This window comes from Silurus aristotelis, assembly GCF_946808225.1.
Source record: "Silurus aristotelis genome assembly, chromosome: 2".
Classification (NCBI taxonomy): domain Eukaryota; kingdom Metazoa; phylum Chordata; class Actinopteri; order Siluriformes; family Siluridae; genus Silurus; species Silurus aristotelis.
In genome coordinates this window covers 30578899-30594192 of record NC_139575.1, presented here as the reverse complement: position 1 = coordinate 30594192, position 15294 = coordinate 30578899, and the positions used below count along the sequence as shown (strand labels likewise).

General features: G+C 36.7%; 1 protein-coding gene across 2 annotated transcripts in view; it reads right to left on the bottom strand.

Annotated features, from left to right (window-relative positions):
• Positions 1–8790, bottom strand: part of gnas (GNAS complex locus) — a 50972-nt gene extending 42182 nt beyond the window's left edge. For both annotated transcript variants that reach the window (XM_083533816.1, XM_083533817.1), the window contains exon 1: positions 8236–8790. In XM_083533816.1, the coding sequence (XP_083389942.1) occupies positions 8236–8374 (139 nt within the window). In that variant the 5' untranslated portion in view covers positions 8375–8790. The remainder of the gene's footprint in view (positions 1–8235) is intronic.
• Positions 8791–15294: the final 6504 nt, after the last annotated feature.

Genomic DNA, 15294 nt, shown 5'->3' with positions numbered 1-15294 from the left:
TGACTTGTATCGAAACGATCCGAATATGTGTACCGTTACATCCCCATTTCTAAATGATCTCTTAGCAGATGTAGAACTGTGAACTTTTTTTTAGTTGGTTCAAACTGGTGATTTTGGTTATATATGTATTGTGACAGATATATAAATTTTTTCAGGCAATTAATACTACACAAAACATTGTTCATGCAATACTGTAATCACTGCAGCTTAAGGTATGTTTTAACTTGTAGCAGTTTTAATTATTTAGCTAACCCCAGACCTTAAACCAAATTTTGTCAAAGTGTTGGTTTAAAAAAATTATTACAAGCATTATTGTTTATTTTCAGATATACTGGATGTAAATGTACTTGCATATGCTAGGTAAAGAGCTGTCTAAAGGACTACCTTCCCCCTTTTCCATTAGGTCATGGCTGATGTATTTCTTTGTAGAAATGATATAAACACACACCTAAATGATCCAGAACACCAAGTCTCGGCTTTAATAAACCCAAATGATTAACTTGTGCATTACATTAGTAACCCTTAGCTGCTAAGTTCTCTCAATGTTTGTAGCACAGGTCTACCTATTTTTCCTTCACCTGGTTTCTGAATGCTGGATGAATTTTTTTGTGGAGAAAAAAAAAAGACGAAATGAAAGTGTGTTTTTTTTTGTCACTATAGAAAACAATTGTTATTAAAAACCAGGTTGTTTATTTTCCCCCAGACTATATTTATGTCAAATTTAGGATTGCTGTTCTTTCGATGTTCTATGATCTAGTGAGATATACACATTACAAAATAGCTGATAAATGAGGCCCAGTGTATTTTTTTCATTTAGCATTTTGTTTTTTTAAGAAACACATTTATTGTCTTAATAGACCACTGCTGTTTTTTTATATTAAAGTACAAACAGCTTAGTTCATACTTACACAATTTTAATTCAAAATGAAACTGATATTTGACAATTCCACTGGATCCGCTTCGGCATGACCGACACGATATTGATATTGATATATCTGATTTGGTTACTTACATATTTAACAGCTCATATATTGTCCAATTTTACCCTAAACATAGAATTTTAAATTATCAATCCCAGGGGTGTAGAAACATCCCCCTTTTTTTTACATTACTAAGTAACAATTCCAAGAAACATGGATTATTGAGAATATATTAGGAAGAATCTGGAGCTGAAATGTTTTATTTTTATTGAAACACACTGTGGAACACAATGGAAATATGCAGATATGGCCTCAACTGTAGATGAGCATGTACAAGTTTTGACTCTTTGTTAAAAGTAAAATAGCAAACATAACCTAACGGGTTGGGACATTTTATAAACTTGCAGTTTCATGTAAATCATGAAAGTGGCATGGCTGGATAATCACAAACTGGATAAAACCCATGATGAGATGATAAGTAATACACTTGCTTGGGGGCTTTAATAAGGATTATGACCAAGCCCTTGTCAAAGTCCCAACTTTGAGAACAAAATGTTTACTTGTTGCTAATATAACCCACCCACTAACAGGTACCATAACAAAGAGATAATCAGTGTTATTTACTCACCGGTCATAACATTAGTACTCTATCAGTAGTGGGCCATTGCATTTCACAGATAGGCCTTCAGTGGTGTCCTACCTGAATCAACCCACCTCTTAATACCATCATTATGATGCTACAGCTATAAAAAAAACATCAATATTAGGGAAAAACGCAGTATAAAGTGCTGCATCATAAAAAAGGTCTCATACAGTGAGAATGAATGTCATTACTTATGCAAGAAACCCAATGATCACAATTCAGCAATTCAGTCTCCTGTCACTGTAGCCACAGCTGCACCACCCACATACATCATCTCTAACAGAATCATCAATATTAACCTCATAAAATGACCCCAGGTTTTCCATGCATTTTATTTTGCATAAATTAAATTTTTCCTGAAGATTTGAATTTAAGACAAATTGTGTTTTGTGCAAAAAAAATTTAATGCAAAAGCATAAATAATTCTTAACAAAAAGCTTTAAAATCTGTTAGAGGAACCCTCTGAAATTGAGAGAATAGACTACTGGGAATAATTCAATACATATTTTAGGGCAGAAATATAATTAAATGTATGTCAATGTTTCTGATAGGGTTTACGCCAGCAGAGAAGTAAGATCCTTCCAAAAAGGTATAAACCTTCTCTCTATTTAAACAAATGGATAAAAGCCTTCCATTGGATAATTACTGTAGTGATCATGTTCCAGCTGACAAGTTATTTAACCCTAACTGGTGCAGTGAGTAGCTTCTTATTATAATAAACAACCATAACAAAACATGTCCTGTGGTCATGGAAAAGATGTTCTCCATTTCAGAAAGGTCAAATTGTTGACCTGCATCAACAACTAAGGAGATTGCTGAAACTACTAAAATTGGGTTAAGAACTGTCCAAAGCACATTTATTATAACTTGGATTGACCGTGGTGAACCATCATCTTCAAGGAAGAATGAAATAAAAAATATTATGAATTGTTTAGATTTGTTCTTTCAGTGAAATCAAATCATTAAAATAAACACAGTTATGTTAAATAGTGAAAGTAAAAGCATTTCCACATGCACAATGCAAACAGAACTCAAGAGATTAGGACTTAACAGCTGTGTAGCTTTAAGAAAACCACTTATCAGTAAGGTTAATCAGGAAAAAAGCTTACATTTGTTAGGGAGCTTAAGAATTGGACTCTGGAGCAATGAAAAAATGTCATGCGGTCCATATTTACCCTGTTCCAGAATGATGGGTGCATCAGGGTAGGATGAGAGGTGGATAAAACTATATACATCATGCCCAACACTATGAAGGCAATGTTATGATCTGAAGTTGTATTAATTGGTCAGGTCTTGGTTCAGCAGTGTTACGTGTCAGATGACGAAGTGAATATAGTTAATGACAAGGTTTTTATTTTATCTATCCTAAAGACACAGGCATATTTCAAGATGACAATACCAGTAATCCTGAGACTAAATTTGTGAGAGTGTTTTAGGAAACATGAGACTGGTCAGATTGGTCACCACAAAGTTCAGACCTTAACCCCAATTGAGAATCTTTGATTAGTGCTAAAGGAAACTTTTTGCAGCGATCCAACTCTCCAGTCAAGATTTCAGTAAAAAAAAATTATGCAAATCTGGACAGAAATAAATGTTGTGACATTGCATAAAAATATCAAATTGATGCCACCGAAAATGCGTATTACAATCAAAGCAAAATAAGGTCCAACGAAATATTAGACTGTGTGATAAAACTCAGTCATATTCTTTTAACCATTCACCTTCTTCTTACAGCGCATCCGAATGCCATCTCTTCGCCAGGTAAGTCACAGACATTCCACATTATTTACCAGAAATGTAATTGCTGCTACACAGCCCTTTAAGCAGCTTTATGGAGTGTCCTTCTTTGGACCACTTTGGGTTGATGATAACCACTGCACACAAGAAACACACCAGAAACCTGCCATTTTGGACATGCTGTTTTGGACATTTGGGTCCTGGCATTTATGTGGATGCTACTGATAAATACCACCTATTTAAACAATGTTACAGACCATATAAGGTACACTGCTTCATAGCAATGGTATTGAATAAAGCTAATAGTCTTTTTCAGCAGAATATTGACAAAATACAAAAACATGAACCACCTAATTAAATATTGCAAACCATATACCCTTTTAATAGCAACAGTACTCCCTAATAGCAGTGGTCCCTTTCAGCAGTATAATGCTCTCTGCCACAATGCAAACCATGTTCAGGAATGGTTTGCAGAATTCAATGAAAAGTTCAAAGTTTTGAATTGGCTTACAAATTCCACAGATCTCAAACTATCTGTAGATGTGCTGAACATAAGGTCTGAGCAATGAAAACAACTTATAGGACTTAAAGGCTATGCTGCTAACATCTTGGTGCTATCTGAATCAAAATCAAATCAGAAAGTTTTATTGCCAGGTACAGCAAAGGGTTCTGCAAAGAGCACTTAATAGTACTAGGAATTTGTCTTGGTGTCAGGTGCAAACATATAGTCAGATATGAAATGTATACACAGTTTTTAAATAAATTATAATAAATTATAATAAATAAAATAAATACTGTATACTGCAAGTGGCTTTGCATGATAAGTAGTGCAATTTAGAATGTAAACGTGAAAGTGACTGTCCAAAAATATATACAGACATGAAGTATGTACACCTTCCTAAAATCCACTATCATCTCCCCTGTCTTGAGAGAGTTGAGCTCTAGTTTGTTCATCCTGCACCATGATACCAAACTTAATGGGTTTGACAGACTGGTGACCAGATGAGAGGCCATTGGTGTACAGGGAGAATAGCAGAGCAAAAAGTTCAGAGTCCAGGCCTGTAGTTTGCACGTGTTCAGATGTTTCAACAGTGTATTCACTGGTGGTGGTGGTGGTCGCTGAGGTGTGGGCTGTGTGGTTAATCCAGGTATGGAAATGTAGGAGGTGGGGCTACTGCTGATCAATGGCTGGTGGGGGGAGGACTGGGACAGGTCCGGTCGGTCCCAATGTCTTTCAAAGCGGCAGTAGTACTCATTCAGGCTGTCAGCCAGGTGCAGGTCGTTCACAGAGTGAGGGGCTCTAAACTTGTATTTGGTGTAGCAGAATGGTTCAGAATGTTCCCCTCTCTGGTCGGAAACAAAAACTGTTTGTATTTGGGAAGTTCATGGGAGAGATAACCTTTATTAAAGTCTTCTAGGACACTAACCAAGGAGTCCGGGTTTGTCCGTTCTCATCAGCCAGTTTTTGTTCATTTGCCGGGTCAGCTCGTCTATTTTGTTGCAAAGTGAGTGCACGTTAGAAGGGAATATCTCAGGGAGCACAGTGCGAAATCCACACCGGCGAAGACACAAGAGTACACCTGAGAGTTTCTCCCTTCTGCAGGGGTTTACTTTGTTACATGCCTCCTTGACCAAGATAGCCAGTAAATCCACAGTAGAAGCCAGATAACTTGGAAATAAGTCCACTGGGGTGGTAGCTCTGATGTTCATGAGCTCTTCCCTGGAATAGGAGCCACCAGAACTGTGGCAGAAAACTAAAATAACAACACAAAAAGAGGAAAAGTAGAGCACACCGAAACACCGTGGCTGTCGTCTGCAGCGCCATCTTGGATTTTAGATCTAGTGTATACCACATCACACTTTCAGAGGTCTCAGGAAGTTTATGCTTCGATGAGTCAAAGCTGTTATGGTGGCACAAAAGGGATCTATAGAATATTACGCAGGTGCAGTTGATATTATCGCTATATATGCTAATGAATTATAATTATAATTATTGTATTAATAATAATCAATCAATTGTTAATTGATTTATTAATAATAGGATTAGTAAGCCATTCTAGAGGCAAACATGCAAGGATAATAAATGTCACTTCATTTAACCAAGGAGCTTAAAATGCTTTGGCTCATGTACGGATCCTTCCTTTCTCCAAGTTTCGGCCTATCCATCACATTAGAAGAGAACAGTTTTGGTTCTGGAATCTTGGTGGCACGCTATTTCTTTCAAATTCCAATCTAACCTTATTACTTCTAAATGGTTTGCACCTTGGTATATGGCCTCTATATTTTGTTCTCAAAGTCTTTTTCAAACACTGAATTGAGATACCATCATGGCTGCCCTGTAAGCATTGTTGGAGGTCACCGACAGTTGTTTTTGGATTTTTCTTCACTGGCTTTCACAATGTTTCTGTCATCAACAGCTGTTGTCTTCCATGGCTGACCTGTTCGAGGTCCTGTTGTTTCAGGTTTCTTTTTCAGGACCGGTCAATGGCACAAACTTTAACTCTCCTCTCTTATATTTAAAATGGCTGCTAACCTCCTGAACACATCTCTTTTTTGTTTATGTTGGTTCTTTTAAACAATAAATACATTCACAGGTCCTCAAAGGTGAAACCCAGGGTTGAAACAAGAATAAACCTTTTTTGTGCAAGTAATCATTTAAACAATCGATCTAACAGAGTAACAAGATACCTGTCAGTCATAGGGATGCGCAGCATGCTGGTACTGGAATAATTAAAAGGTATACATGATATTTCAAACAGTACGATGATATAATTTTGCTGATGCTGCTGTTCTGACATTCAACTGTAGGCTGCAGTGCTTCCCAAATAGCTGTGAAATCATTAATAGACGGAAAAATTTGCACATGCATTAATTGTGCTACTTCAGTTGCATTTTATTTTTCTTCAAAAAGTCAAAATGTAAACCATGTTCCTAGTAGTTTTTTTTGTTGTTGTTCTAAGACATTGTGTGTTTGCACTGAAAAGAAGAAGCTTTTAATAATAATAATAATAATAATAATAATAATAATAATAATAATAATAATGATAATAATAATAATAGAATTTTACTTCAGGCCTGGGGTGCAGTCAGTGTTCCAATTCATCCCAAAGGTGTTCAGTAGGGATGAGATCAGAGCTCTATAGCAGGCCACTCAAAATTCCTCTCCAAAGCATGTAAACCAGATCTTCATGTGGTTTGCTTTGTGCACAGGTACATTGCCATGTTGGAACAGGTTTGGGTTTTGAAGTTCAAGTGAATTTTGATACAGTTTGATACAAAGGTATTAAGATATAAATCTATAAAAAAATTTTAAATATAAAATTGTTTTTAATTCACTTATCTTTTAAAGCTGGTTATTTGTAACTTATGATATCGATTTAGTATCGATCATTCTGGTAACATACCAAACCAAAATTATGGTATCGAGCCATCCCAAGTCAGTCACATGTACCAAAGCTTTTGATTACCTAAACAAACTGGTAAGTTCAAACAACAAAATGCCATTTTCTAAGTTGGTCCTGGCCTAGATATCAGGAAGCAAAAAAAATATTCTATATTCTCTCATATTCACCTATTGATCTTAAACCTAAATGTTTGTAGCATACAGCAATTTTTTTTTTTTTTTTTATTTGCTTGATGTTTCAGTCATTTTAGAAGGGGGCTTATTTATAAACGCAGTCACAGAAAAAAAGAAAATATATCATCATTTCCAAAAAAATATTCAGAGCTGTAAAAAAATAAACACTAAATTAAAAGAGCGTGTACTTTCTTTTCCCCATGATACACACACAATTATATGCACACTTTTGCCCATAGTTTGTTTGTGTTCATGGTTGACACCACTTCTAATTATTGAGGTACCTCAGCCACATCCCTTGCCAACAGTAGACATGTTGAAAGAGTTTGGTGACTTTAAATATGGAAGTGTCATAAAGTGCCACATTTGCCACAAGCTAGTGCCTGGCCAGATCTGCTCTTGACAATAGTTATTAATATGAAATAAAAGTAACTAGGTGCAACAACAGCTCCACCACACACATTTAGAGTGGGGATGCCAATTTCTGAAACACAATAGCACATAGAGTTATGTGGACAATAGCATGGGCCATCGTCTCAAGTGGTGTTCATTGGTCCACTATCGTACTCTAGAGCAATTGAGTGCTCCTTAATTAATGAATAAAGGGTTCCTTAAAGTAAAGTCAGGCAGTCTGATGTACGAATCTGGATTTGGAAGGTGCCAAGAGGACCCCACCTACCCGAATTCATAATACCAACAATAAAGTTAGGTAGAGGAAGAATGATGGTTTGGGGCTGGGGCTAAGATTTGGGCTAGGCTCCTTACTTCTAGGGAAAGTTACGGTTAACCCTGCTGCATACAAAATCATTCTGACTATACACTTCACATTTTATGCCGTTTGGAAAGGCCCTTTCCAGTTCCAGCATTTGCCCCTGTCCATAAAGTGAGGGACATAAAGACAGTTTGAATCTGGCAAACTCTCACCACTCAACACCTTTAGGATAAAAAGGAATGCTGACTGCACCCCAAAGCCTCATCGCCCACCAAAAACAAAAGCCCACATTCTCATTTCAAAATCTACGTGTGAGAAGAATATAAACGATTAACAATAATTAGTATGTTGGGAAAATGTACACACTTCTTCACAACTTGTGCCTAGTTCTATATTCTCACGTGGCCCAAAAAGCGATGCAGCGATCTATGCAGACCATATTTACAGTGAACACAATGGTTCTGGTACACAGCTGTTTGTTTCTCGATATCACACACAAACACACCTGAGTCACCTCAGACGAATTAGGTGCAAAGCCATAGCATTTGATCAGGCAAAAAAAAAAAATTCAATAAAAGAAATAAAGACATACATATATTTTGCATCAATAAGCAGGATTATTGCATTTGGGGGAAAACAAACCTACCTAATAGTAGTAGCCGATGGGTCGCTCTGTATATCTGTTTGTCTTTCTGTAACTGTTTCTCTATCTTTTTGTTTGCTTCTCTCTGGGCCTTCTCCTCATTACGCTGGTCTTCTGTTTTACTGTTGCCCAAACAACCCATCTTCCCAACGTCCCAATGAAAGAAAAGAAAATGTTTTGAGGACTGGGGAGGGAAGGTGAATGTGCAGTATAATTAAATGGCACAAAAATCCCTTGATTGGCACGTGTTTAATTCCCAAGGATTGGGAATACTGACATTGCTATGTGCATTTGCACACTCCCTGGAAGAACAGCGCTCGGGTAGAGATGGGGTGGGGGTGGGGGTGGGGGGAATCGTTTAAAGGGATGAAGGGAGCAATATGAAAGATCTGTCTTTGGGTTTCTGCTCAGTGGTAGCTTTAGGCAAGCAACGGAGAGGTTGTGATGGTGGTGAAAACACCAAGGCCGGCCTACACACAAGGCCGAGTCATCCACAGCTATTTGGTGCAGTAATATCCGAGCGGAAGGTTTTTTTTATATATATATATATATATATATATATATATATATATATATATATATATATATATATATATATATATATATACACACACACACTTCACGTTGGATGTGTGTTTGTTCGCCTCCACGGCGTTACACGAAGGTCTTTTGTGTTGCTGTTCCAGAAATTCGAGGGCGATTTAACACATTCCTCGTCGATAATCCATAGTCGCTTCCCCCAAAATGACAGTCGCGGCCGGCACTCCTCGGCAAATCATCGAGAACTCAACTAAACGGCTTTGATTCTCTTTCCTGCCACATCCATTCACCGGCACACCAAGACGAGAAATAGGGACATTTCAGAAAAAGACATGAAGAGATAAATATCTTCCCCGAATTGACGGCCTGCCGTTCATTCCGCCTCGAGCCTTGGCCGACATGAACCTTTTTTTTTTTTTTTTTTAACTCCGCTTTGAAATGATGTGTCACAAGGGTGTTTTTTTTTTTTTTTTTTTTTTTTTTATGAAATCCCAAAGGTAAATGTCTATCCTCCTTCTGTTCTGCTAATAATAACCGATAGCATTTGTGGCTATTCAAATGAAAAAGAGGCGCTTCTTGTCTTCTCCGTTAGCTGCTGTAATTTAAATTTCTTCTCACATCCGTAGATTTGCTTTACGCAAACAACAATCCGCACGGCTTCGCTGACGGTGCGCGCAGCAGTCCGGACAACGCGGATTTCTTCGGTTTTTCACTGCATTTCGCAGGGCAGATTCCGCGGTCGCTGTCACGCTACGCGTTCGTATTTACCCGTTTTGATGTCGCCTTGCAGAAAGACGTGGGTTTATACATGTGCATTTACAGCCGTGAACAGATCCCGTTTAAAAATAAAAATAAAAGATCTAGCGCATTGACAGCAAGCTCTTGGCCGACGGAACGTGTTACTTCTCAAATAGACCTGATCGGATCCGCTCGCCGAAAGTATTTCTGGCGATTTTCCCCCCCTTTCTCTCTGAATCGTACATTGAGCTAGATAGCGTTGAGGAGATGGGTGGGGCAAACAGCTCTCATTGAACCCTGTATACAGACCGCGTCTAATCACATGACATTCACCAAACGTCAGCAAGTGGCGCTTCTGTGGACTGAAGGCGCCCTCTTCAAAACACACCGCTGTACAGTCGAGCTTCCATACACACATACTGACTTCACTAATTCTGCAATATATCATGTTATTCGACACCAACATTCTAAAGATGTTGAGTAATTTGGATTGATCGTGAATTTAAAGACAATAATTCTGGCTTTCCATTTTTTACAGGCAGTAAAATGCTCAGTTAATTTCAGAACTGAATAATGTATACAGCAGCAGTCAAAAGTTTGGACTCAGAATGTCCCGAATGTCCAAAACTCAACGATATGTTCAACTTTGTTGTTTTGATCTGTTTATAACTAGTTTTAAATCTTAGTCTAAACATCTTCATTTATGTAATCACTGTACACTGTACTTAAAAGTAAAAGTTCTATTTAGAACCAGAAATGGTTCTATTACCTGCTTCATATATGGAACCCGAACCTGGTTCTATACAGAACCATTTTAATGGGTTCACTGAAAAGAACACAAAATGGTTCTTTAAATCCAACTTGGATGGTTATTTTTTAGAACCATGTAAGGGTTCTTTATTATCAAAAGAATAACAGTATATATTATTGACTAAGAAAATATAACCAATCCAGAAAATTCAAAAACTTCACATTTATTCAATTCATTTTTAATTTTTTAAAAACATACATAAGCTTATGTTATGTACATACATATACATTACTTATCTTTTACATATATCTCTGAAATTAGAAAAAACTTATTAAATAGCACTACAATTTACAGAAGCTGACTGTAAATTTTTAATACAGGAATTAGTGTTCTTGTGTCATAGCGACATCTAAGTTTAAGCATATATTTTTGCATAAAAGTCATTGTGTGCTTAATGGCAACCAGGTATTGCACAATGAAAAGAAAGTAGACTGCAAACAGGCATTCTCCAGTCACATGTCAATGACATGTCAATGTCTGCCTCTCTTATAATGTTCAAAATGTCCATTATAATGCTAACACTTTTAGCCTTGAGGGGGTCAAGAGAGTCATCGAACACTATAGCTGGTGAAGAACCTTTGGGTTCATGTAAAACAAACATTTCACCTTTTGAGTGCTTTTTATCAATTAACAGATGTCATCAAATACACTTAAAATATTACCACATAATTGATAGTTCCTTTAATTCAAGTCAAATCAAATCAAATCAAATTTTATTTGTCACATACACATACATACAGGGTACGACATGCAGTGAAGTGCTTTTTACGACAGTCTGGCATGAGGGAATAGGATGGGGAGAAAAATAAAACAAAGAAAAAGAAAGACTGATAAATAAAGTCTAAAAACTATATAAAATATAATATATATAATATTATATATAAAGTATAAAAGCTATATAAAAGTCAAGTGCCTCAAGTGTTAATGTAACTAAAAAAGACTCTATACTTTCCCTATCTACACAGTAGAGGAAGCTGGCATGTTTTTAAATAATGCTGGCAATAAAATAAGTGCAGTAAAACCTAAAAACAGATACAAATTTCTGTACATTTGGTACAGAAATCAGTTAAAAGTAAAGTTTACCCAAAGATGATAATTCGGGGAGTGGTGGCTCCAGCGGTTAAGGCGCTTTGTTGCTGATCGGAAGGTCTGTAGTTCAAGCCCCGGTATCGCCAAGCTGCCACTCTTGGGCCCTTGAGCAAGGCCCTTAACCTTCTATGCTCCGGGGGTCCCTTACGAGGGAAATATCAAGGTCCGTGACGTCGGAGTGACGTGGGGCCGCCTTCCCGTGGGCTCACCACCTGCAGGAGGGACCGTAAGGGACGGTGCTGTGGGGATTGGGCAGCAGTCGAAGGCGGGGGCCTGCTTAGACTGCTGCCCCCGCGACCCGAATTACGGATAAGCGGGAGAAAATGAATGAATGAATGAATGAAAATTCGGTCATCATTTACTCACTCTTTTGTCATTTTAAACCTATATGGATTTCTTTCTACAGCATAACACAAAAAATACATATTTTAAAGAATGTTGGTAACCCATTCATTTCTATTGTATGGACACAAAAACAATGCAGGTCAAAGGACCCTGCCGTTTTTCGGATACCATCCATATTCAAGATATCTTGTTTTGTGTTCTGAAGAAGAAAGTCATACAGATTTGAAATGACGAGATGAGTACATGATGACAGAATTTAAATTTTTTCGGTAAACTATTACTTTAATACTAACGTTATTTTAATACATGCTTTTACTAATACAATTTATAGGTGCTACAACTTTCACATTGACAAGACATACTTTACACCAACTTTACACTGGGGATGAAAAGGTGCGATGGAGAAAAATATATTGACTAGTTACCTTCTGTGGTTTCCTCTGCTGGTCCAATGAGACTGGTGATTTTTTTTTTTACTTCCTTCTTTTGCACTTCTGATGATGTTTGGGACCATTTCATTTAGAGATGTTTCCATGTTCTTTGCCAAGTCTGTTTCAAACCTCATTGCCATTTAATGCAGCATCTTAAATACAAAACATTTGTTTACGTCAGGTGCATATATTAAATTGACACACTTTCAGCCCAACGAGTTCCTTAAAAGTCATCATGAACTGGAGGTTGCAATTGACTACATAGTGATGTATTTTCGAGAGAGAATGTTCAATAAGTAAAATTGTGGGCATGGTAAAATATTCAAAATGACTCCAGGCGTTGAATCCAATGTGATTATCCCAGTTAAATCCCAGCGGCAAGTGTCATCTACTGACCATTTATCAACCACGGTTATCTGGGGGAAAAAGAAAACAGAGCATACATTTCTTCACAAACCAAATATGCAATAAAAACACCTAAATATTTTTGTCTTTTGAACATTTGAATGCTAAATTTTTACCATGCACTATCATCACTTTAATTCAGCGTGTGCATCTAAGGGTGTTCCATTCCAGGTTTTTTAGAGTAGGCTCAGGCTTCCATCATAGGAATCAACAGAATCAACTTTTTGACTCCATTTCCTTTACATCAAAACAGGATCAGTAATAATAGCCTAGGATTGCAGGTATTATTACACATTTCATTTTTTTTTTTTCCGACATAAAGCCTTATGTCTCCATTATTAAAACAACAATTTTTTCTCTTCAAATTAGTCCAATTTAGCTATGGAATTAACTTGCAATAATAAATAGCTACTGTATTACTGTCATTACCCGTCTGTTGCCCGTGCCTTATTTTACAGCAGGGAAAGGTCATGACTCGTTGAGCAGCCATGGTCGAATTATCATGCAGAATTAAATAAACGAGAAAAATTGTGAGTTCTCATTTGGAACCTAACTCAAAGCAAGTTACGGATTATTATAAAATTAGCGGGAATCCGCAGCAGTACCGAATGTTTAGGAACGTTAGGAATAACATTTTAAACTATGTTTTCACGAACAAAGTTCATTTTTCTTTTTTTTAAACACATTATTGTATTAAAGTGACAATGTCTAGATGAATTCACTAAGGTACCATAGCGGCTGTGGGGGTGCCTCTTAAAACGTAACCCCGCGAGTTCCAGGGGACCACAGTATTAAATGTTACATTAATATAACATCAGTTAAAATACAAAGCTACCAAAGGGCCAAAGTTAAGAACTTCTACACATGTTAACATAAGCCTGGGAAAAAATACTCACCGCAAACTGAGTATGTGTGAAAGCCTCCGCCTTCCACCCGGTTCGCTTTTATTTGAATCGGCGCCTATTGGCAACTTACCGTTAACGATCACGCTTCTGTTTCAAAGCTTGTCTTCTTATAACACAGCTGTCTTATTGTTACCAAAAAAATAATTAACACTGACAAGGAAATAAAGGGAGACTGTAACTTTATTTATTTAAAAACAGGAGCAAAATCAACTTAAAAGGGCTTCCTGTACCGACGAAGCCTGTCAGTGCTAACGTTACCCAGCAGTGTTTTAAGGTAAATATTATTCATTTTGTTTCTAGTTTTACCATTTAACACAAGGGCTTCTCTTACTAATAGATATATTAAGTAATGTTACTAAATATTTCAGTAAACTAATTTCAATATTGTAAAAACTTAACTTACCTGGGGGTATAAAGGGCTCAGTTTGAAAAATGTACGGTTACTGTCTCAAGGTTCTTCGCTAATCCACCAATAGGAATCCAAGGATAATGCAATACATACATGCCACCAGGGGAATTTATACGATTATTTGTTTTTAATGCCCCCTTTGGGTTAAATTAAACCATCACAATATGGTATGGTACAAAATAAAGAAAACACATGGTTAGTTTATTTATTTCACAAAATTATTTGTCAAAAAAATAATTTAATATAATATAATATAATATAATATAATATAATATAATATAATATAATATAATATAATATAATATAATTTATTAGGAAATATAATATTTGTTGACTGGTGATATTCTTGGTTTTTCCCTGGTTCTTGACAAAAAGCTTTGTGAATGTGTTGTGTAGGCCTACTGTTAGTTTACACTTCAGTCATGAAACATGAATTATAGAAGCATTTTAGTAAAAAAGGTTCTTTGCTTTTAAAGGGTTCTACATTTGCCAAGTACAGAACCCCAGGGTTCTATATAGAACCGCAAGTAACCCTTTTTTTAGAGTGTAATATTCGGTATAACAGCTTTCTTGCGAGGAGGGCGAAATGGCTTTTATGGATTTCTTTTATAAGTTTGAAAATCCTATCATGGTTCTGAACTGACATTTCAGAAATCTTTATCTTAATTTGTTAATTTTTGCTCTGAAAACGGAAATAGGCCCCTAGATCTAAATCGATCACTGTATTCTGTTCATTCCCATTGAAGATGCATCCAATAAAACATCTTTCCTTTTTCCCCTCATTTTTATATTTTAAGTCAGAAGCTATATAAATGAACAATTTTGTCCCCGTGTGGTCATATTAAATATGAGCACTTTTGGATGCTGGTCATCCAATCAAATGAGTGAACAGGCACTAACTGTGCTATACAGGAAACTAATCCACAATCATTCACTTAGTATTCATGTATGGATTCCACACTGGACCCCTATCATTATGCCCTGAAAAGTTATCGTTAATACATCTTTCCTTATATACAGAAATAAAATGAATGTACAACAAAAGTTGTTGATGATTTATTTATTGACAAACTGGAAAAAATACTGTGTCTCCAGTGGCGTAATCAGTGCCTTTTATATTTTGACAAATTAAATTGTTGTAATATCTGTGAAATAACGATAAATATGAAAAAAAGGCAAGCAAAGATCAGCTAGCCACTAAACCAGGGGTGGCCAACCAGTCAGAGACATTTTTTACTGTGTTACCGCAAAGAGCCACATCATACACATGGGCACACATGAACATCACCCATCCCTTTCTCTCTCTCACACACACACACACACACACACACACACACACACACACACACACACACACACACACTTCTGCTCTGCCAGATTTATTGTAAA